General features: G+C 45.3%; 1 protein-coding gene across 4 annotated transcripts in view; it reads right to left on the bottom strand.

Moving 5' to 3' along the window:
* Positions 1-19,128, bottom strand: part of POD1 (POLLEN DEFECTIVE IN GUIDANCE-like protein) — a 68,277-nt gene extending 49,149 nt beyond the window's left edge. For 2 of the 4 annotated variants that reach the window (XM_087370068.1, XM_087370069.1), the window contains exons 1-2: positions 17,832-18,991; positions 17,404-17,730 (exon numbers count right to left, since the gene is read on the bottom strand). In XM_087370068.1, the coding sequence (XP_087226194.1) occupies positions 17,404-17,730; positions 17,832-18,867 (1,363 nt within the window). In that variant the 5' untranslated portion in view covers positions 18,868-18,991. Of the gene's footprint in view, positions 1-17,403; positions 17,731-17,831; positions 18,992-19,024 lie in introns of those variants that run through there. The other 2 variants (XM_087370071.1, XM_087370070.1) reach the window with 2 other exon arrangements.
* Between the last annotated feature and the right edge of the window lie 5,925 nt (positions 19,129-25,053).

The following is a 25,053-nucleotide window of genomic DNA, read 5'->3' as shown; positions in this document are numbered from 1 at the left end:
AGGCAGTCTTGATGTCAAGTTGATGCACTTGCCAATGGTGATGGGCTGCAATGGCAATGACACATCTAATAGTAGTAATCCTTGAAGTGGGAGCAAAGGTCTCCTCAAAGTCAATGCCTTGTTGTTGGGCATACCCTTTTGCAACAAGACGGGCTTTGTGTCGATCTATGCTGCCATTAGATTTCCTTTTTAATTTGTAGACCCACTGAGTACCAATGGCATGCTTGCCAGGAGGTAGATCTACTAATTCCCATGTGTCATTTTTGGCAATAGATTGTAGCTCAGCTTTCATTGCATACATCCACCCTTTGCTGTCAAAAGCATCTTTATGGCACAAGGGTTCTTCATTGCAAGCTGTAGCAAGAAGTGCAAACTCAAGAAAGTGACCATGCATCTGTCTATTCCCTGATCTTGTCCGGGCAGCAAGAGGTTATCTTGTTTGCTGTCCCTCAATGTGTCAAGAAGCCATCTGGGAACTTGCCTTTGCTGTCTATTGACAGCTCTTTCTTCAATCACTGCATCATGAATATTGGGATCATTTTGTGCTAGAAGAGGAACCGGCAAATCGGCATGGGGTGTTGACTAATCATTGCTTGTTTGAGGGCCTGCAAGAGGCTCATGTTGCTGGTCAAAGTCCTCTCCTGAGGGAAGAAGAGGTAACCAAGAGTCAAAGGCATCAAACATGTCAACTTCTGGCTTAGCTTTGCAGTCCACAAGAGGAGAAGCTGAATGTTCAGCAAAGATTACATCTCTATTGACAATAATCTTCGCAGTATTTGGTTGGTACAATCGATACCCTCTGCTCTCCTAGCTGTAACCAATAAATATGCATTTGATTGCCTTATCATCAAGCTTATGTCTCAGCTGAGATGGTACATGGACACATGCAAGAGACTCAAAAACTCTCATGTGTGAAAGTGAAGGCTTCCTGCCTTTCCATGCTTCATAAGGTGCAACAGTCCTCAATGCCGTTGTAGGTGATCTATTCAGCACATAGTTAGCACACATAACTGCATCAAGCCAAATTTTATTAGGCAAGGACTTGGCCTTAAGCATGCATCTGGCCATCTCCATAGTGGACCTGTTCTTTCTTTTAGGAACAGGATTATGCTGAGGAGTGTAAGGAGAAGTGCATGAGTGAACAATGCCCCGTGAAGACAAAAATGCATCAAACTCCTTTGACATATACTCTCCCCCCCTATCTGTGTTGAGGGTGACAAGCTTGCATCCTGATTCATTCTCAACCATATTCAGCCACCTTTGAAAGCATGAGTACACTCCAGATTTGGCTTTTAAAGCATATACCCAGCAATATCTTGTGAAGTCATCAATTAGAGTCATGAAATATTTGTACCCCCCAATGGCATTTGTCCTCATTCGGCCACAGACATCACTGTGCACTAGCTGCAATTTCCTTTGTGAGAATTTTGGACAATCTTTTTGAAAAGAAAACGGATGCGTCTTACCCAAAAGACAACCCTCACACACATCTCCAATTCCTTTTACAACATAGGAAGCATTATTAGCACATGTGAAAGTCCCCCCTCAAGGTGCATTAGCCAAGGAATGAAACAACTGTCTGCAAGAGGTTACGTGCTTGGAAGCACCACTATCAAAATACCAAGACTGAGCATCATTAGCAAAAAAGAATGCATCAACTTTAGAGGGATCAAAAGAGCAATGGGCAACCCATGCCCAATCATCCTGGAGAGCATGTGCATGTGAGGCATCTGCTGGCTCATGGGATTCAATTGCATGTGAGGCATTTACTGTCAATCCTGCTTTCTTCTTCTCCGAAGCAATGCGCTTCCTGCATTCTGAAATTTCATGCCCTGGCTTGCGACAATAGTTGCATCTTTTCTTCTTGGACTTATTTGCTGTATTTTAAGATACACTGGAGGAATTGACACTGTTAGGCAAATATTTAGGCTTGCCCATAGGCTTGGAAGCCTTGCCTTTTCCTTTCTGCTGTGAAGCAAATGCACGATCAGGAATAGTAGCTTGCCTATTAGCACGACCTTGCTCTTCCTGCAAAAGCAAATTGACTAACTAATCAAATGAGTAGTGATCAGGATTTCCATTGGCTACAAGTCTAAGGGTTGTAGCAAACCCTTGATATGTGTCTAGCAGTCCATTCAATGTAGTGCTAACAAGCTAAGAATTGGGCACCACTTCATCAATATTTGCAGGCTGCTCCATGAGGTCCTTGACCTTTGTTAAATATGTATCCATTGAGTCACTTTCCCGCATGCTGAGTTCCTACAATTGTCTTCTCAAATATGCAACCCGTGCCTCATTGCAAACCTGATAAAGAAAAGCTAGCTTATCCCAAGCATCCTTCGCTGTTCTGCATGACCAGATTATTAGAAATGACCCAACAGAGGGTACACACAGCAGAAGACTTGTAGTAATGCCCAGGAGCTCACACAGTGTAGTGTGGGTGTGAAATCACAAACTTCTTTACTTATGTGCATTCAATAGATGTGCAGACTCATCAATAGACAATGAACCGGCCAAATAGAGAAACCACCAAAATATATATTTCCGTCCAAAACTATGGACACAATACAAGAGAGATAGATCCAGAGTCCCACCAATGGTGTGGTCCTCTGATCTTACCACAAGTTCCTTCTCCTATCTGCTGGCTATCTCTAGACTCGAGCCCGCGTGCTCCACCTCGAGCTTCTGTAGACTTTCCGTCCAAATCCCTTCCACCTTGCTGTCTTTGCACCAGCCTAGGTGGGCAGCACTCTGAGCTAGGTGTGCAGCTCTACAGCTCTCTTGTCTCCTTCTGGATAGAGGCCTACAAGTAGCTGATCTGCTGCTCCTTCTGCTCCCTGAACTGCTGCTCCGAGTGATGATGATCTCAGCACCTTGCTGCCCTAGAAGACAGCCAAGGTCCAGCCCTTCTTGGCTAAGTCTGCAGCCCTTGTTGCACTCTCTCACCTCCTATAGATAGGCCCAAAGAGTAGGCTTCCTGCTGCTCCTTTCTGCCCTGGAACTGCTGGTTGCTGGATATGAAATGAGGCCTGAGGCCTCTGCTTTTATAGGCCCCAAGGGGCTGGTAAAACCTACGGACCCAGGCCCCTAGATCTGGCCGACCTGGTCAGTTCTTCCTGCCCTAAAAAACCGACCTGGTTGGCTGCCCCTACCAGCCCAACCAGGGCCCTATATAAGGGTCTTTTCTAGGCCCTTTTTCAGCCTTTGTTCTAGGGATTCAGCCCCCCTGGCCAGCCCATCTCCAGGCCTGATCTGCTGGCTCCAACCAGACCCACCAGCCTCAGCCAATGGCCGACCCAGGTGCTGCTGCTCCCTTCCATGGTTGTGCCACCTGTAGGCTCTGTTGCAGGCTGTCCATCTGCACACAAATGCCCTCCACATAGGCGCCTTTGTCTGTGCAACCCCGTGCCATGTCTGCTGCCCCTGACTGACCTCCTGCCAGGTTAGATCCAGGACTTGCTGTCCCCGCCTTCTACTCCTTCCACAAGTTGCAGCCATGCTGGTCTCTTTGATGTGAGGTGCTGCCCATGTGGCAGCCCCCTCTCTTTCTTCTCTCTTGGGCACATCCTACCCTAGGTCTCCCTCCCCCACGCTCTCCTCATTTGGGGGCTTATAGATGGGGAGGTGACCATTCCAACACAGATGTGTGGAATAATGATTCTATTGCATGATAAGGCAATACATGAGTTTGCATTTGCATCTCTGGAGTCCCATCTAATCTGATTTTGAGTAGGAGTAGTAGTGATAGGAGTACTAGAGGAAGAAGAGTCAAGAAGATTCTCCCTTAGACGAGTGCCAACAGTAGGGGCAACCACTTGAGCATTGGCTAGCGTCAAATCAACACCTGAAACAATATTCCAAAAGTTTCTGGCAACTTGAATATGCTTCATAAGGTAAGACCACATAGGATAGCTGGTGCCATCCAACTTATCATCTTCACGGAGAATGCCAAACAAATCAAAAAAATGCAAAGCAAAGAGCACTAACTGACAATATCCAGTACAAGTACACAACTGTCCACAAGCCTCAAGGCTTTCAACTGCAAAGTGCTTGGAATCAGCTGTCCACAAAGGTGCACTATCTGAAGGTATATTCCTGCAAGTAAAAAATATCCAAGGCAACACAAGGCCTTCCAAGGACCCTGCTTTGTTTGCAGTGAACCAAAAATGCCCAAAAAAGAGAGGATAGTGTGCAGGAATAATTTACCTCAGAAAAATAGTCAAGAGTGAAACCAAGGATGAGCTGGCAATGGAGATAAGTACACAGATTGTGAAAAATCAACTGTAGAGCTGTCCCGAGCTCTGGAAAATGCAATAGAGAGCTTCAAACAGCCAAGGGAGTTAAAGGGTACCAAAAGCCCTTTGATTTTATACAGATTTCAGTGAATTGCAGCTGAGGTACTTGAAATGTGGCAAAAGCCCCTTGTTGGAAAGACCCTTGAAGAAGTCGGGAATGTCTGATTTTTGACAATGGACAGCAGCAGTTGCAGCTCCCGCGTAGGTATGGACAGGTCCGTACAGATGTGCGGCAGTACGGCAAACTGGAGCAATGTCGTACGGTTGTACGGCAGACTAGAAATCTGCTAGAGGCGGCTTTCTTGACGTTAACTTGCAGTTAGGGGTAAGTCTTGAAATTAAGTCGCCAATGCCATGTAGATACCCCGAACTGCTACGAACTTGCTGGAAACAAGTTCTAGAGCAGTCGCCTGTTCTTGAGCAGCAAATAGGAAGTCTTTTTGTCGATGAAAGGCCGTAGGGTAATTGGAGGAGCTCCCATGGATAGGCGCCCAGCTGGAAAAGAGCTCAAATAGCCTCGAACTACAGGAACAGCAGTTGAACTTGCTGAAAATCCCTTCTTGAGTAGTCGCCCCAATTAGAACAGCTTCTAGAGGCAATGCTTGGCAATGAAGAGCCTCGAAATTAGTCGTACCAGCTCACACGTGTGGCGACGAGCTGTAGAAAATAGGCGACCAGCAGATTTACAGCTGTTTTGAGGTTGTGGAAAGCTCAGAGAAGTTGGAAACGGCTGGAATCAATGGAGAAGTCCTGCTCTGATACCACTGTAGGATCAAGGAAGCGGAAGGAGGTACAAACGTGGAGCAAAGAGCTGAAAGCCGTCACATCAACAACTAAACAAAATGAAAGTACAAAGTATAATAAAAGGGAACCCTAGGACCTAGTGTCCTAGTGGTACCACTAGTACTAGGTGTCAAAAGACACTAAAAGTACTAGGTGACATAAGTGCCAATAACTAAAGCTACATGGCACATACCAAGGCCCAGAGGGCATCAATACGACTAGGAGAAGATGGCCTACAGGCATGTGAGCTAAACTACTCTCACTAGCCCATACGACTACTGATGAGAGCAAAATCATACCTAAACTAAAAGAGACTATATCACATATGCTTGCATGCAGGGTGCAAAGAAGATCACTAGCTGTAACAGGCTGTTAGAAATCGACCAACAAAGCGTACACACAGCAGAAGACTGATAGAATAGCCAAGGAGCTCACACTCTGTGTGTGTGTGTGTGTGTGTGTGTGTGTGTGTGGAATCACAAACTTCTTTAACTTATGTGCATCACATAGATGTGCAGACTAGTAAATAGACAATGATCCAACCAGATATAGAAACCACCAAAAGAATATATTTTCGTCCAAAGCTATGGACACAATACAAAAGAGAGAGATCCAATTTCCACCACAGCGTGGTCCTTTGATATTACCACAAGGTACTTCTACTATCTGCCGGAACACTAAGCCCGCGTGCTCCACCTCAAGCATATGTAGACTCTTCATCCCGATCCCTTCCACCTTGCTGTCCGGAAGCCAGCCTAGGTGGGCAGCACCTGAGCTAGGTCTGCAGCTCTACAGCCCACTTGTCTTCTCTTGGATAGAGGCCTACAGGTGGCTGATCTGCTGCTCCTTCTGCTCCCTGAACTGCTGCTCCAAGTGATAATGAATGAGGACCAGGAGGCCCTCCTTTTATAGGCCCCCGAGGGCTGCTGCAAAAACCGACCAAGCAGCCTCATTCTGGCCGACCAGTCTGCTGCTGGTCCAGCCCTTTAAGGGCTCTCAAACTGGGGCCCTTTGGCCCACACTTCTACTTTAGCCCTCCTTTCAAGGCAGGGTCCCAGCCCCCTTTTTCTGCTCTATATAAGGCCTGGTTGGCTGGCTCCAACCAGCTCCTCCATGTGGCCAACCCTATCTGCTGGTCTGCCCTGCCCTGTTGCGCCATCTTCAAGGCCCTACTGCAGGTCATACACCTGCCCACAGACCCGCCAAACAGCTCACCTCCATGGCGCCTATATCCCAGGATCTCTTTGCCATGCTGCTGCTCATGATTCAGCTCTTGCCAGACCAGATTCAGGAGTTGTTGCCCTCGCCATCTTTCCTTCTCAAGGTCGCAATCTGATGCAGCCATGATGATCCCTCCTGGTACATCTCTCTTCTCTCTTTGATTCTTGCCCACTTGGCAGCCATGCTGCTGCTCATGTGTCAATCTCTCAAACCCTAGGTTCACCCCCCCCCCATGCTCTCCTCATATGGGGGCTTACAGATGGGGAGGTGACCTTCTGAACACCCCCTCTCACCGACACATCTAGGCCCAATGCCAACACGTCGATGATGATACTCCGATAACTCCCTGGTTGTAGTCCTCTGGAATATTTCGATGTCGAAATCATTTCCTGGCTTTTCATCCAGTGGCTCCTGCTCCACTAGGTCTAGTTCCGCTTGCGCACACCATCCTCGTACACAGGTTCATCTCTGGTAGCACCTCCTGGCACCACCACCTTCAATCACGTTCCTGCCTTTGAACTCGAGCAATCCAACTGCCACGATCTTCCAATTGTCGCCCTCATAATGAGTGAACAACCTGGAGTCTTCCAGGCACCATGCTCTGAGGGTCTGTTTCAACCCGTCCTTCCTTTGGCAAGGTCCGCAACAAAAGAACCATCTCAAGAAATGAAATCCCAAGAATATTTCCAAATAGCCTAGACCAGGAACTCTCACTAAGCTCTCAAGCAGGTACTCTTATGGCTTCAATACACCATTCCTTCCAATCTCGCATTACCTGAGACATATGAAGAGCAGATTCTCTCCCAGCATGATATAAAGGCTGACATTAAGAACATCAAGTACGTACCAAACCGTCGTATTGCCTGTGTGCTTGCCTTAAAAGCAAACCATGCACCTCATCAAGGCACATACCAAGAACCTGTGTAATCCTGTACTGTCCCCTTCTGAAGTACAGCAACCATCTGAACATGAAACCCTAGGGCACTCCATGGAATCCACCCTCATGTCAATATCAACAGCCACGCACCTGGAAGATACCAAGCACTCCATGCTGTCCTTCACCTTCACAAAGGTTTCTGACTCCTCGTCGACCCACATCTCAATGTCAGACATCATCACTGTGGTTTCTAGGTCAGCATATCTGACCTCAGTAACACACGGAGATGTCACCAAGAACAGCTCTTCAATTACCACATTAGCTCCGAAGACTTTAATAAACTTTCTTTCTTTCTTTCTTTCTCCTTCATGTTCACACTCTTGCTCACACCCTTTGCTCACATATATCCAATCGTACAAATTCAGATTTTGTTGTTCTAAAGTCAAAAATAATGTTTAGCCTGTTGGGGCTTCTGCACCTACATAAGATATTTCGATATAGTTGGACAACTGACCACCACTTGGACGAAAATTCAAAGAATTTGCATGTCCACTAAGGTGATAGGAAAATATACCTTTGTATGACTAGAATACATCCAATCGTACAAATTCAGATTTTGTTGTTCTAAAGTCCAAAATAATTTTTACCTGTTGGGGCTCCTGCACCCGCATAATATATTTTGATAGAGTTGAACAACTAACCACCACTTGGACAAAAATTCAAAGAATTTGCATGTCCGCTAAGGTGATAGAAAAATTACCTTTGTAAGACTAGAAATATATCTTAGTTGTTCTAAAGTCCAAAATAATTTTTACCTATTGGGGCTTATGCACTCGAGTAAGATATTTCGATAGAGTTGGACAACTAACCACCAATTGCACGAAAATTCAAAGAATTTGCATGTCCCCTAAGGTGATAGAAAAATGTACCTTTGTAAGACTAGAATATATCCAATCATACATATTCAGATTTTGTTGTTCTAAAGTCCAATAAAGTTTTAGCTGTTGGGGCTTCTGCACCCGCCTAAGATATTGATAGAGTTGATATATATCTAGATGAATCGAGGCAAGAATTTGCATGTCCGCTAAGGTGGGGGCTTTGATAGGCTGCTGTCCCCCTCTTGCTGTAACTCAACCTGGAAGTGGCCAGCTGAAAAGGTATGCAGACCTGGTTAAGGTGGCCAACCTATTTGGAACAGGCCAACTGTGCTACTGTAGCAACTACAACGTTAACCTGCAGATCCCTGAACTGATACTGCTGTTGCAGTCCGATGCTGTAAGCTACAGATCCCAACCTGTTGCATCACTAGGTGCAACTGGCACCCCATCACACAATATCTGATATATTGACAATGCCGAAAGGCTCAATGTTATAACTGTAGTGAGGGATGGAACCCTCTTGAAGGATGGAGTGGAGAGATGCGGACTGCACCTCCTCTCCAACTTGCTACAAGGCTGCAAAATGGGGCTTTGCTGGCACCCACTAAAGGCCTGCCGTTCTGAAGGGCTGAAGGCTGATGGCTGAGGCTGGATGATGTAGAATGAGAAGTCTGGTGGGTGGAAGTGCCACACACAGAAAAGCCAGCTCTCAAAACAAAACAAAATGTAGAATGAAGAGGAGGGGGGCTTTTATAGCATGTGTTGCTGTAACCCAACCTGGAAGAGGCCAACTGAACAGGTACACAAACCTGGAAGAGGCCAACCTTGATGCTAAGATGACTGACCTATTCGGAACAGGCCAACTGTGCTAACAAAAACAACAACCTGCAGATCCCTGAACTGATACTGCTGACTCAATCAACTGCCATATTGCAGTCCGTCTCTGTACAGCTGTACATCCTGACTTCTAGCTGTTGTCAGGTATTGTGCCTGCTTCAGAAGTGTCCCACAAGTAACCTGGCAGCCTGCACGGCTGCCAGGTGCACTTGTAAGTTGCTACATGCTCCTACGGCAGCTCCATGGCTGTAGTCCACCGTTGGATGCTCTTGGTGCCATGTAGGCAACATGCCCATGGACAGGAGGTGTATGCCAACAATACTGCCTTTTGCTGAATCTGAACCAAGGGAAGACTGAAAGCCTCCTTATACGCTCCAAGGAGGTGAGGATAATCACAGACAATCTATATATATATATATATATATATATATAAACAGGGTGCCTTCTGGGAGGAGCCCCAATGCTTGAACTTGCACACAAGCATTGGCAGTTGGCAGAACCCTTCTTCTTAAGTCTGTGAAGTAACATCTGCTTGGGCTCAACCACCTCTGTCGTCGACATCCCCTGCTTTTGGCCAGCCTAACAAGACCATCTGCAGTGGGCTAACCCTCTACAGGTTTCAACTTTAACATGTTCTGCAAACCCATGCTTGGTCTTGAGCAATATGTTAGTTTTCACCTGGAACCTGTTACATCACCCAGGGATCTGCTCCCAGTTTACGTTTTAGGTCCACGAGTGAGTCTAGATAAATTGCAAATTCAACAGGAACCTTTGCTACAATTGCAAGTGTGTTTTTGCATACACATTGTGTTAGAAAACAGAAGGAAAGAATCACTCTAACCTCCAGCCAAGACCTCTCCCACTCTAGCAACACTCAACTCAGATAACTGATCACAGATACAATACTCACTCAGAGAAAACTTAGGCAGAGAGAGAATATATTCATCCACCGGATGGTGGGCAGAAAACTGGCTCCAGGAGAGCAATACAAAACTCAGCCAAGTGCTGAGACAAACTGCAGAAATTCTCTCTGTCAGAAAATGCCAAATCTGAGTGCACAGCACAGCCCAAATCAGAGGCTTTCTGTCCTGCACTGGATGGCTGAAATGAAGGGAAGTGAGGGCCTTTTATAGGCACTGCCCAGGCCTGTTGGTCTGACTGACCAGCAGGGTCGGTTCCCTGACTGGGGAGCGACCAGGTCAGTCAGTAAAACCGACCAGGGTCGGCCCTGGTCGGTGGCCCTAGTTGGACCGACTGGTCCTGCAACAGGGCCCTATAAAAGGGCGCCCTGTGCAGCCAGTCCTTTGCCTCTAGGTAGGCATGGAGCCCCCCCAGAATGGTGCTGTTTGCTGAGTCTCTCTTTTCCCATCCCATCTTACCCTCACTGCCCCTTGTCCCCACAAAACGGGGGCTCACAGGTGGGATCAGTGAGTCTCTAACACCCCCCCTCAATGTCACAACTGTGGGCCAATCCCCATGCGTTTGATGAGGTGCTCCATCTGTTCTCGAGGGAGTGCCTTTGTGAAAAGGTCGGACAAATTGTCGGCGGTCGGGCAGTAGATAAGCTCGATCACGTCGTCGATGATGAGCTCTCGAACAAAATGATAATGAACTTCGATGTGTTTGGTCCGCGCATGGTACACTGGATTCTTTGCAATAGCTATGCAACTCTGATTGTCGCACATCAGCACTGTCGCATCCTCCTGACACACATCCATGTCCTCCAGAATCCACCGCAACCACAATGTCTCACAAGCGGCTGTACACGCGGCTCTGTACTCTGCCTCTGTAGATGAAAGGGATACTGTGGGTTGCTTCTTACTTAGCCAAGAGATGGCTCCAGATGCAAGTAAGAAACAATATCCTGTCGTCGACCTTCTGGTGTCCACATCACCTGCCCAATCACTGTCACAGAACCCGCCTAGTTCAATGCCTTTGGTGTAGCTGATCCCAAAGGTGCAAGTACCCTTCAGATACCTCAGCACACGTAAACCTGCATTCCAATGATTCTTCCTGGGAGAAGCAGAAAACTGACATAATAATCCAACTGCATAGCAAATATCCGGGCGCGTATTGGTAAGGTAAAGCAAACTTCCTACCAATCGTCGATACAAAAGAGTATCAACCAGCTGAGATGTGTCGTGAACACTTAGCTTCAGCCCGACCTCCATGGGAGTAAAAGTTGTTCTGCAATCCTCCATCTGAAATCTCTTCAGAATTTCTCTGCAGTATTTCTCCTGGGAAATGAAAATCCTGTCTTTAGCCTGCTTTACTTCAATCCCAAGGAAGTAATGTAATAATCCAAGGTCAGTCATCTCAAACTCAGACATGAGTAGCTCCTTGACCTGTGAAATCTTCTTGACATGATCACCTGTCAAGATAAGATCATCAACATAGAGGATGAGTACCAATCGCAATCCCTTCTCAATGAACAAGTAAAGGTTTGCCTCAGAAGGACTCCGACTGAGCCCAATCTTCTGAAAGAATATATCAATCCTTTGGTACCAAGCTCTGGGGGCCTGTTTCAGCCCATATAACGCCTTCTTCAACCTGCAGACCTTTAATGGGGACACTGGATCCTGAAAGCCCGGTGGCTGCTCCACATATACCTCCTCCTCCAGGGTTCCATTAAGGAATGCAGACTTCACATCCATTTGAAAAATAGGCCACTGGAAATGGGCAGCAAGGGCAATCACTGTCCGGATAGTAACCATGCGCGCTGTGGGAGCAAAAGTTTCATCAAAATCCATGCCTTCAGTTTGAGCAAAACCTTTCACAACCAACCTGGCTTTATACTTATCCAAGCTGCCGTCAGATTTGTATTTAAGTTTGTATACCCACTTGGTGCCGATGACTTTCCGTTGAAGGGGCCTGGCCACTAAGTCCCATGTATGGTTCTTCAAAATAGCATCCATCTCTGCCTGCATGGCAGCCTGCCATTCGGGATTGTCTTTCGCCTCCGCGAAGGTTCTTGGCTCAACAATCTGAGCCACCAAAGCAACATTGAGACCGACGCAATCCGGAACTGCTACTCTCAGGTAACGAGGTGACACGAGACTCTTCCAATGTCCGAAGGTACCATTGGGGCAACTTTTTCTGCTTCTCGGGAACCTCTGCGGGAACATCCTGCTCTTCCTGTGTATCGGGTGGAATATCAGCTTTTGATTGGGTAACCTCTTGAATGGTCAATCTGGGACGGGGTGGGATCGGGGGTTGAACAATCTCCTCCTCCCCAATCTGAGGCTCCTCCTGGGGTTCAGGTTCTTTTTCCGCGAAGACAACATCACGACTGATGAGTATTTGCTTCTTTACTGGATCGAAGAGGCGGTAGGCCTTGGATTCTTCACTATACCCAACAAAGATACATGGTCTGCTTCGGGAATCAAGCTTGGTCCTATCTTCCTTGGGCACATGCACCCACGCGTTAGAACCAAAAATGCGGAGATGAGAAATAGAGGGCTTCTTACCATAAAATGCCTCATATGGAGTCTTGTCCTTGACGGCCTTCGTCTTGGTCCGGTTGAGAATGTGTACTGCTGTATTGATAGCTTCACTCCAATAGGCTTTAGAAAGATTTCTCCCTCGGAGCATAGCAAGCCCTGTCTCAGTGGTGGTTCTATGCTTTCTCTCGGCTACCCCGTTTTGTTGAGAAGTATGTGCCGTGGTGAGTTGTCGCTTGATCCCATGCTTGCGACAAAATGTATTAAACTCACTTGAGGTGAATTCTCCCCCCCTGTCTGTGCAAAATGTCTTGACATCTTCCCCTGTCTCCTTTTCAACTCTAGCCTTCCAGTCTTTGAATTTCTCAAAAGCCTGAGACTTTTTAGCCAAACAATATACCCAAGTCATTCTACTGAAATCATCCACAAAGAGAAGTGAATACCTGGATCCTGCCCATGATGCAGTAGACATTGGACCACAAATGTCGGCATGAACCAACTCAAGTGGTTTGTTGGCCCGAAACGAAGCTTCTTGTGGGAACTTATCCCTGTGCTGCTTGCCTTCAAGACAAGCCCTACAGACATTATCCTTGCCTGTAATGGGTGAAGTCCATCCACCATCTTTGATTTTGACATTTCAGCCAAGATTCCATAGCTGACGTGACCGAAGCGCTCATGCCAAAGTTTGGACTTTCCGTGATCATCATGAACCAACATTGCACTGAGACGGTACACTCCATTCTCTTCAACACCCTGTGCTACCACTTGCCCACTCCCTTTGGATGTCACGGTGACCTTGCCATCTTGGAAAAGAACTGCCATGTTGTTTTTGTCCATCTGACTTACAGATAGTAAATTCTTGCAAAGGTCGGGTACATAAAGTACTCCAGAGATATCCTTCTCCTCACCCGCCGTGGAAATGAAAGGAATGCTACCTATGCCCTTCACAGGACATGTCCGGCTATCCCCAACAGAAACTTTGGAATCCGGGTGTGTACTGTCCATGGTTTTGAACCACGTCCTTCTGTTGGACATGTGCTTAGAAGCACCACTGTCAACATACCAACCTTCTTTTCCTTCACTAACTGCATAAGCTGAACAATGTTCACTGAGTAAGAATAACTGACCAGTTGTCACATTGGCAGAATCACTCTTAGGCTCTTCTTTGTTTTTGGCTTCTCTTTTCCGCTTTTGATCCGCCTTCTTCTTCCGATATTCTTTGGCAGAGTGGCCAAGCTTTTCACAGTAAAAGCACTTCATTTTCTTCTTACGTTCAGCGTCCTCTGATTTCTTGGAATCCTTTGACTTGCCTTTGCCAGGCTTGTCTTTGGCAACCAATGCCTTTTCGTCGTTTTGCGTAAAGAGTTTCTCTCGGGCCTCCTCCTGAAGTAGGAGTGGACAAAGCTCCTCAAAGTTGATTGGCTTTGTCCGTTGACCCGCAGTGACCGTAGTCACAAAACTTTTGAAACTCCGTGGCAACTTGTGGAGTGTGAGTAATGCTAATTGACTCGAGTCCACCTTCTGACCAACCGCTGCGAGCTGGTCCCGCACAACTTTCACCTTCGTCAGATGATCATGAACACTGTCACCCTCATTCATATCAAGGTTATAAAGCTGATGCTGCAATGTGATGATACGAGCTGTATTATCGGTTTCATACAACTCCTTCAGTATGGTCCATGCCTCTGAAGACGTTTTTGCCAACTGGATATGAGGAATAACAGAATCTGCTGTCGTGCCTATAAGCATTGCTAAGGCCTGAGCATCCCTCTCCTCCCATGCACAGAGTTCATATGCATCTGCTTCAGCTAGAACTTCACCTCTCTTGTCCACAATATCCTCCGGCTTTTCTTCAGTACCATTGACAATCTTCCACAACTTCCGTGCCAACAGATGGCTTCGGATCTTGACTTTCCAGATTGGAAAGTTTGTACCATCAAGCTTTCCAGCTTCACCGAAATTAGGGATAAATGAAGAAGGAAGATGACTGGAGAAGGAGGAAGGACGAGCAATGGATGTAGAGGACATGTGCTTAGAAGCACCACTGTCAACATACCAACCTTCTTTTCCTTCACTAACTGCATAAGCTGAACAATGTTCACTGAGTAAGAATAACTGACCAGTTGTCACATTGGCAGAATCACTCTTAGGCTCTTCTTTGTTTTTGGCTTCTCTTTTCCGCTTTTGATCCGCCTTCTTCTTCCGACATTCTTTGGCAGAGTGGCCAAGCTTTTCACAGTAAAAGCACTTCATTTTCTTCTTACGTTCAGCGTCCTCTGATTTCTTGGAATCCTTTGACTTGCCTTTGCCAGGCTTGTCTTTGGCAACCAATGCCTTTTCGTCGTTTTGCGTAAAGAGTTTCTCTCGGGCCTCCTCCTGAAGTAGGAGTTGGACAAAGCTCCTCAAAGTTGATTGGCTTTGTCCGTTGACCCGCAGTGACCGTAGTCACAAAACTTTTGAAACTCCGTGGCAACTTGTGGAGTGTGAGTAATGCTAATTGACTCGAGTCCACCTTCTGACCAACCGCTGCGAGCTGGTCCCGCACAACTTTCACCTTCGTCAGATGATCATGAACACTGTCACCCTCATTCATATCAAGGTTATAAAGCTGATGCTGCAATGTGATGATACGAGCTGTATTATCGGTTTCATACAACTCCTTCAGTATGGTCCACGCCTCTGAAGACGTTTTTGCCAACTGGATATGAGGAATAACAGAATCTGCTGTCGTGCCTATAAGCATTGCTAAGGCCTGAGCATCCCTCTCCTCCCATGCACAGAGTTCATCTGCATCTGCTTCAGCTAGAACTTCACCTCTCTTGTCCACAATATCCTCCGGCTTTTCTTCAGTACCATTGACAATCTTCCACAACTTCCGTGCCAACAGATGGCTTCGGATCTTGACTTTCCAGATTGGAAAGTTTGTACCATCAAGCTTTCCAGCTTCACCGAAATTAGGGATAAATGAAGAAGGAAGATGACTGGAGAAGGAGGAAGGATGAGCAATGGATGTAGAGGCTTCTGATCGCTGATCCATCTCGGTGAATAGCTACAGAACTTGAAAAACTGAAACAGAATTAAATGAACTGACCTTCTGTACTGAACTGAGCTGAAAACAGAGTTGCCTTACAGCCAAGGAACTCCTTCCTTCAGAGAGTGATATTTATGAGGAAGAGTCGGGAGCCTATGGCTCTGATACCATGTTAGAAAACAGAAGGAAAGAATCACTCTAACCTCCAGCCAAGACCTCTCCCACTCTAGCAACACTCAACTCAGATAACTGATCACAGATACAATACTCACTCAGAGAAAACTTAGGCAGAGAGAGAATATATTCATCCACCGGATGGTGGGCAGAAAACTGGCTCCAGGAGAGCAATACAAAACTCAGCCAAGTGCTGAGACAAACTGCAGAAATTCTCTCTGTCAGAAAATGCCAAATCTGAGTGCACAGCACAGCCCAAATCAGAGGCTTTCTGTCCTGCACTGGATGGCTGAAATGAAGGGAAGTGAGGGCCTTTTATAGGCACTGCCCAGGCCTGTTGGTCTGACCGACCAGCAGGGTCGGTTCCCTGACTGGGGACCGACCAGGTCAGTCAGTAAAACCGACCAGGGTCGGCCCTGGTCGGTGGCCCTGGTTGGACCGACTGGTCCTGCAACAGGGCCCTATAAAAGGGCGCCCTGTGCAGCCAGTCCTTTGCCTCTAGGTAGGCATGGAGCCCCCCCAGAATGGTGCTGTTTGCTGAGTCTCTCTTTTCCCATCCCATCTTACCCTCACTGCCCCTTGTCCCCACAAAACGGGGGCTCACAGGTGGGAACAGTGAGTCTCTAACACACTGGTCCAGAGTACGTGCAAAAAGTTTTTAGTATCGATTTGTTTGTTGGAGTGCTTTTGGTTGCTGAATTTTCAGTTTTGCTTTGTGTGGCTTTGGATCTTGTTCTTGGCCACGTGGCAGCTCTCTCAGCCCCAATCTCTTGCAGCTGTCCTGCCCCATAGTCCTCTTTATTTGGGGAATCACAAATGAGGTAGTAACCTACTATCCCAACAGATCAGCCCAAGCATCAGCTCAACTGTCGTGGAAGATATCTGAAATTCATGCAAGATACTCTTCATTATTAAAGCCAGCTTATGGTGTATGCATTCTTCAAGGAGGGCTAGACAGCAGGGCATTTCTATTTGTGGAAGCCAAACTTGGATGGAAAGTTGGGGAAGACGCTATCATCCTAGCTTCACCACTGAACATTTCCACGGATGATGCAATTCTGCTTCTTCGACAGCAAGTAGAACGGGGAATTGAAAAGATGGAGATAAAACACTAGCCCAAAGATGATCTAAGAGCACTAAAGAAGCGTGTAAAGGGCCCACTGGAGGATCTGAAGCAGAAATTTCATTGTAAAAGAAAGTCGGGTGTCAATCTAGAGAAGGAAATAAAACACAATTGGATGATGAACAAAGGATGAGGAAAGACCTGGCTCTAATTCCTTAAGATTGGTTTACAAAAAAAGATGATGTTACTCCTACAATGGGATGTATAGCCGATAATGTTTTCAGGTTTTATAAAGGTACTCTAAATATAACGGAGTTTCGCAATACTTGGGAGTTGCTATGGGCCCTCCCTAAGCAGATAGTACTACATGGGTTTTTTTTGTCCCATTGACCTGTTGGTCTCCCATGAGCATTAATAGACTCTCTCTCTCTCTCTCTCTCTCCAGGCTATGTATTTTGATCTTGAGTTTCAGTACTACTTTGTTCTAGCTTAGTGCTTAGTACTCTGCAAAGGGTCTTCACGTTAATACATCTTTCTTTCTCTCCCTCACGTGTTAAGATTGTACAGTCGATGTATAAAGCTTACGCTCTCCCTTTAAATCTAAGTACCTTGTACTCTGTTTGGTCCCTATGGATTTTCTGTGGATGGCAATGATCTCTCTCTCTCTCTCTCTCTGTGAATGCGCATGCTATATATGGAAAAACCCTCTGCTTGTATTCGCCCCTGGCTCTCTTTCTGCTCAAGTGTATGCACACGGATGTTTTCGATTTGATGAACAATGGGGAGCATCCAAAACAAACTCACAGGAAGAGTTAGCTGCCATCAGCTGCTCCCAATTCAAGAGTTGAGGGGTCCCATGATGGACAATTGAAACTCGAGTTGGTACTTCAGGAGTTCGATCATTGCGCTCACATCCCTGGCCGTCCCTTGTATCAATTCTAGTACTAGTACATTCAGAAGAAACGTTACTGGTAGCTTCATCCCCAATTTTGGGAAGAGGATCTTTGTTGCTTTGAGATCTGCAAGTCTCCTCTTCCAAGACACGTACAATGCGCTGTCTCAGCTCTGACCTGGGCACTGACCAAATGGCGCTGCCACCATCCATGGCTCTGTTACTTTCCAGGCTTAAACCTGCAAAAGAGGACGCAAGTAAGATAGCTCTAATTTCAAGAGAAGAAAGATTTGTTAAGGGTGGAACCCATGACAAGAAAGATGGAATACAAAGCAGGCACCTGGTGAGAGTAACTCTCCCGCAGCTTGTCTACTATCCTGCGAGACATCCCCATTAGAACTGCAACCAGGATTTGCCTGACTCGTGGAGACTTCAAGAGGAGAAAGTACTCCTGAAATTCTAGCTTCATCATCAGGTAAAACAGCAGAAAAGTTGCGAGGACACCCTAATTGCGCTTGTGGACACTCCGCCGACGATAACTTGTCGCAGACTTTATCTTCCCCGCAAGAGGAAGCCAAGGGCCTGTCGGCAGTTTCAAATTGTTCACTGTGTATGGGCTTTGAGGACCCATTGCATGCTTGCGAAAGATCAAGCTGTGACAAAACGACATCACCAGCTTCCTGCGATTTGTAAGAAGAAGGTAGAGAACCGTTTGATAACTGCCTATCCCAATTAGAACTAACCTTGAAAACATGATCTCCCGGCACCACCGTACAAGGCTCGGAGCAAAATGAGGAACTCTGACAGAGAGCTTTTTGATCAGATCCTAGGATTGCTCCTTCCAAGCTTGAGAGGGGAGACCACGCAGATGAGGGTCTCTCCTCATCCTTTGAATTAAGCAAGTCCAAAGTTGGATGCAACGATTGGGTTTTCCTGCTTTTACTCTTGCGACGCCTCCGGTGAGCATTTCCTGCTCTCGCGTTCTCACTTGTGGGGGAGTTGCCCACATTGCTGAGATTGTCTCCATCGCCAGAACAGTCGCAACGCAAAACGCCAAAGGACACGCTTCTTCTGGTCGATCGTTGATCCATCGACACAAAAATGCGGACTCTTTCCTCGTCTTTGCGCGCCAGAAGTAATTCCAGACTGCCGAGAATGCGCGGGAGATAAGCCAAGCCGTTTTGCGCTTCCAGCAATTGATTAAGGAGGCCCAAAGCAAGGCGGTCCAAACGCGTTAAACTTGAGAAGTGGCAATGGGTGAAACCTGCAAGAGAACAAATCCGATAAGTCGCGCAATTGCAATGAGCAGGTATACGGGCAGAGAGGAAGAGGGAAAGGCAAGCAATGAAACGAGCAGGCAGGGAGGGGAATGTCATACGGGGAGGGAGGAGAAAGGGGGGATGAGGGAAGCAAAGATCGATGGGAGAGGGGGAGAGGGATGGAGGGGAGAGAGAGGAAGGAAAGGAAGGTGGGAAAAACGAAGGAATTGAGGAAGAAAGGAAGGCGAAATGAGAGGAAGAAAGAGGCAGAGACCGCCATAGCTAGAGCTTCGTCAAGCTCTCCACTCTAAAAGGCAGCGACCGCCATAGCCGGAGCTTCGTCAAGCTCTCCATTCTACAAATTAACACATCTCACAACAACGACGGCTGATTTTGTTGCCTCTCTCTCTTGTCCTTGTGTAAACGGACTTCCCCTCTCGGACGACTCTCTCTTTTTTTTCTTTTTTTCTTTTTCTCTCATTATTTTTTTCCTCCTCTTTTCCCTTCCCTACACTTGGCACTCTCCATTCAGCCTTCCCTACACTTGGCACTCTCCATTGACGTGGCACCAGCCCCCTCTTACACTCACCCTCCTCTCCCGCCCGCCGCCGGCCCGTGCTTGTGTCTCTGTGTGTGCGCACACGTGTGTGTGTGCGCACACGTGTGTGTGTGTGTGTGTTTCTGTATCACAAAAAAAAACAGTGTGTCTGTGTGCGCGCGCATGTGTGTGTGTCCTCGGATCTTTTCATTTTATTTTATTTTTAAGTGTGTGTCCTTGGATCTAGAGTACTTTTATAAAAAGATCACAATTACTTTAGCACCTTCATATTTGCAAGGTTAGCATATTTACTCAACCCCTATGTGGGTACCCATGTGGCACTTTGGAGGCTTGCACTTTGGCAAGGTGGACATATCTTACACAACCCAACCTGGGTACCCATGGTGTTCTAGTTGTAGTATTATGGTGCCCTGAACATCTCACACAACCCTAAGAGGGGTACTTTGGGAAAGGAGTGCACATACTAAGGATAGCCATGGGCATGGTATGCCTTTTAGAATGCTCTTCCTTCACAAGCCAAACAATAGCTCATGTGGAAAGTTGTGGCACATGCTAAAGATGGACATGAAGAGTCTACTCATTTTTTAAATACTCTTTCTTGGTGGATACAGTTTCTACACAAGGCCTTTGGGAACTTGTATCTAGGAATGGTTGGCTTGAGATTTTAATTGCCCTCTTCCCATGTGGGCCTAGAATCAAAACTTGCAAAGAAACAAAAAAGTGGAACCAAAAGGAATACATAATTATGATTAGTGCTTCAATTGCTTAGATGTGGTGGGGTTTTGAGCAGCAGGGGCAGAGATAGGGACCCCTTCATCTTAGCTCCACAATCTTTGCGATCATACTCCTCACAACCAATGGAATTTTGTACAAGTGAACCTATATAGGTCACTCTAACTAAGAGATTATACACAACAATGCTTGCAATTTAATCATAATGTCACCATGCTTCTTCTTGGGCTAGCGATGGCATCAGTGGAGTGCACTTTCTAATGTTGAACACACCCTTTTAGGGACTTGGAAAGTGGAGGCCTTTCGTTTGTTTATTTCTTTAAAAAGCAAACATGCTCCCCTAGAATTCCCAAGCAAAGGAAAAAAGGAAAATTTTAGTTAATCTCCCTACATCATGTAGTTATTGTTGCAAAGTTTGTTGGGTACCTAAAGTAATGCATTCAAAGAAACTTCTATAACTTTGTTGGGTGCTTAAAGGCTTGCAAACGTTTGTTGGGTACTAAAAAACAACTTGCAAGGTGATAAAGGCTTTTATAAGGGAGTAAACTCCAAGACACTCAAACGTGTGATGATCGTGCTTGCTAACTTTTTGGTTAGCAATCATTTTCGTCCTAATTTAGTTTATATAACTTACTTCAAGTAGAAATAGCAAGCAAATGAACGTGCCCATCAATATTTGGAATCAATCGTTTGTTCTCTTATGTGTATGAGTATGTCATAGAGATATCTAGACACAACTTGCAAAGTCTTCTTCTAGAACCTGACAATGGAAGAAGCTTTTGTGTCTCATTAATTTGCTTGCTTACAACATCCCACAAAAAAGAATAACTATTTGGGTAATCTCACTTCATATAAGCAAGATGTGTGCAATTTTGATGCAACATAGGTAGAACAATGTAGTCCAACTTAGATGCAACATACGTAGAACAAGAAGCTAATAGGATAGTAATTTGGATGCTCCCCTTACCAACATAAACAATACTACTAGAAAGCACTTATTCAATTAGGATATTCCTTGTGTAAAGACAAAGCATGATAAGGCCCTATTTAGGAGGTACTTGCACTAGTAAAATTGATGTGATCAATGTACCTAAGTGCCTTGCGTATCTAAGCAAATAACCGAGCACTTTATTTGTATTCAATGAAGAATCATTAAAAAGTATTTATGTATGGAATACACAATATATTTCAAAGTCATTGAAGATAATTCCAATTTAATTTATTTCTCTTAAAACTGATCATGCTCTTAAACATGATCATTTTATGGTAAGAGTAAAAGATTATACTATAGGGAAGAATACAAAGAAATTTGAAAAAGCAACTTCTACAATGCAAGACTCAGAGCCTTTGTTGCTAAGGCAAATACATCATCTCTTCTCAAGAAACACTATAGAAGATCTAAAATCCCATGCTGCACCTGGCTGCAAAAGTTCAAAGGGAGCGAAATATGGTAGAAGACTAAGTTGTTCCAATTAATCCAACCTATTCTAGTACAAAATCCCGAATCAAGTGCCCTAGTCGCATTTGAGAATCATTCATTCTGCCTTTATCTCTTAGAATTACTATTTTCCACGTAATATTAAAGTGGAAATGCGCGACAAAGAGCCATCATTGAATGCATCGCTACAGCCTGTGAATTACAAGACAACCCCAAAAGAGGTGAAAATAATTCTCCAAATCTTCCTGACATAGTGGGCAAAGGGGTATGAGTCTATCCTTATTAGGAAGTTTACAATGTAGTACCCTCCAAAGCACAAAGTTAAGCCGACAAGAAGGGGTGAGATTCCATAATATTTGTGTCCCCATCTCCGCCATAAGTCTAGAGAGCCCACACGAGCATATCTCTTCCAAGCTAGTTGAGTTACGCGAACGATGTCAGCACTGCTTGTGGCTCAAGTGTGATATATCCTTCCCAAAGTAGTTAACCCATCCACAGAGGTCTATGGACCAACTAAATACATTACTTGTTAGCCACTTTGGCTGGAGCCTAGCAAAGGTGGCAACAATGAGTCTTCTGAGTCCTGACCCTAGGGGAAAGATTGAACAGAACTGCAATCGCCTCAAGGGACAAAAGCAATGGGTTTGAGAATCTCATTCTGATAGCCAAGAGTCAATTCCTCTATTATAGAGACACCTCCAGAGTCTCAGGATCATATCCACTCCATTGATGTAAGCCCACTTACTCACCCAAATATTAAGGCCAAGCGGTTGATCACTGAGTACATGAGTTGCACCTCGCCATTCACCTTCTTCTAATACTATATGCCAAATAGGGATGAACTTCTGAACACTTGATTTTGACTAGAAAGCCTTGAAAAATGATGTCGTGCCATGAAAATGCGCCATGAGAAAAACCCAAACACCCTCCTCCTCGATCCGAAACTTGGCTAGAATGTAAATGCCCATGTAATTTGAAACACCACTGGCAACATAGCTTGTCACCCTTATCCTTGAAAGGTTGGAGCCCTCAACCGCCTTCTTCTTTGGCTATGGTCGCAAAGGACCAAGGGAAATTAGGCCATTGCTCCCACCACACCATTCCCTTACATAAGCGTTCCATAGTTGCCAATCCTCCTTATGGAAAACGAATGATTGTGGAGCCAAAGAACAGAATGGAAGGCAAAATATGTTACAAAAGTGAATCTCTTGAAAAGATAAAGTTGCTTTTCATCCGCCACCTGTGAAGCTTATGCCTTGTCTTGTTCTTAAACCACTCTAAATGCTATTTGGTAGACACTCCTATCCCCATGAGGCAACCTAGGTAGCGAAAAATCTCCCTAACTCGAATTACCTTAAACCCATATTGAGTAATCCTCTCTAGTGGCGCTTCCAGTCTAAGAACAATATTGTAAGTTTTGAGTGATTAATTTTTTAGTCCTCTAAATTTCATTGATTTGCTTGCATAAAGTTGGAGTTGTAGTCTACAAAAAATTGAGCTTAGAAGACTAATCTGTCAAGGACGGGCAATCCAACAATGGATCCACAATTTGTATAACAATCCATTTGGTGAAAAAGTGGATCTATGATGATAGAGAATAGAGATGGAGCAAGTGGGCATCCGTGCCGCAATGACCACTTCAGGAAAAATCTGTTATAAAAATATACATTTAGAGCCATAGTGGATGTTGCATTGGTCAAATGGTAGAATCTTGTCACAAATCCCGATTCCCAACTTTGTGATTACCCGGATTTTGACGCTCCAGTTGATTCTATCATATGCTTTCTCTAGGACTAAGCTAAATAGCATGAACTTCTGATTACAGGAGAGCCTAGAATTGTGTCGCGAAGTGACATGGGTAGCAACTCAAAGCACTTTGGTGCTAAGTTTTCTAGCTCTTTAATCTCTATTAAAGAGATGCAATCTCTCCTCCTCTTGGATTAAGGTGGGGGTTTAGAAACCTTATGTTTGAGTGGGCATTTGTACTCTTTCAAAAGTATTACTGAATTCCACTGATGCAATGAGTTTCCTTTTATTTGACTCTCATTGGATTACTCAGTCATGCAAACAAAAGGAAAGCACGTGAAAGTACTCATTGAACATTGTAACGTACTATCTCAACATCCATGAGAACAAAAAGCAAACACATAGAATAAATAGAAAAAATCAATGAGACATCAACAAAGTCATCATTTTTGGTATCTAACAAGCTTGGGTCCCAAGTCCATGAGTCTAATGTAAGTTCACTTTCCTGGATTCTTGTCCCAAGTCTCTCTTAGGCAAATGCATAGTTCTAGCCTCCTTGCTTCTCACCCCTAACTCCTGTTTGTATAATGCCCCATCCCTTTCTCTCTCATCTTCATCTACATGGTCTGATACATTCATTATCCTCAATGAATTAGTGGCTTTGATCTCACCTGGTGAGTGGCTCTGATCTCACTACTGAGTTGGTGGCTATGATCTCACACAGTGAGTTGGTGCTCTAGCCTAACTGATGGGTTGGTGAATATGTGTGCACCCATTTGTAACAAACACCTCACTGGTATTATTATTGTCTTCATGAATTGGAAGGTAGGGGGGTGATAATTCACATATAAATAAAGAACAGGGGTGTATGGTGGTTTAACTTCCTCTCTCTCTCTCTCTCTCTCTCTACACACACACACACACACTTACGCATGTGCATACATGATTTTGGTTGGCGAGACTATCCTTAATGGACCCTGATGGGTTTTTCTTCATGATGTACAGCTAATAGAGAATTGATTTCGAGTATGACATGGGTGTACATCAAGAATAAGTTTTATAGATTAAGGCAAGGTTTATGTGACAAAACATGTGTGCCTCAGGATCTATGGAGCGCTCTAAGGTGGATGGAACGTATGTGGAAACATGATGAAGAGAGTGCTCATGACATGTATCTCAAGTCAATTAGGTTCCAAGATAGATTAGCTTGGACTCATAAAGAGAATCTTGAGATAGTGCAAAGTGCTTGATTGATATTACTTCAAATGAACCTCCCTTTTATAGGTGAGGGTACTTACATCCATTTTGCTTACTCACATGTGGTATATCTCCTCCATGCCATGTGGCAGCTTTCCCTTTACTCATACCTTTGCTCTACAAGTGCTCATGGCACCACAACTCTCAACACCTCCCCTTGGTGCCATGATCCTTTGGCTACTGCAAGGTGGTCAGATGTGAGGCTACAAGATCAAATCCTCCCCTGGGTGCCTACATGGCTACTCTTAGGTGGTCAGGCTTGATTTACAAAATATAGGCAGGGTTGGCAAGGTTTTTGCTTTTCAATACATGTTGTTCCTATCATTCTGCTCATGGCTTGATGATGACTCCACGTAGTTGACTTGTTGGTTCTTCAATCTGCAATCTTCTTGTGTCCCAGCTTCTTGCAATGGTGACACTTTGGTTTGTTCTTCAATCTGCAGTCACTTTGATAGTGACCCATCCTTCCGCAACGGTAGCACTTCGTTGATGTTTTGCTGAATAGTGCTTGTTCTTCATTATAGCTGTTGTGTGTTGATGTCGATGTTGATGTCGATGCCTTCAACTCTCT

The sequence above is a fragment of the Dipteris shenzhenensis genome, chromosome 31 (assembly GCF_047967505.1).
Source record: "Dipteris shenzhenensis isolate YYH24624 ecotype China chromosome 31, Dip_SZ_1.0, whole genome shotgun sequence".
NCBI classification, from domain to species: domain Eukaryota; kingdom Viridiplantae; phylum Streptophyta; class Polypodiopsida; order Gleicheniales; family Dipteridaceae; genus Dipteris; species Dipteris shenzhenensis.
This window is presented reverse-complemented; position numbering and strand designations above follow the sequence as displayed.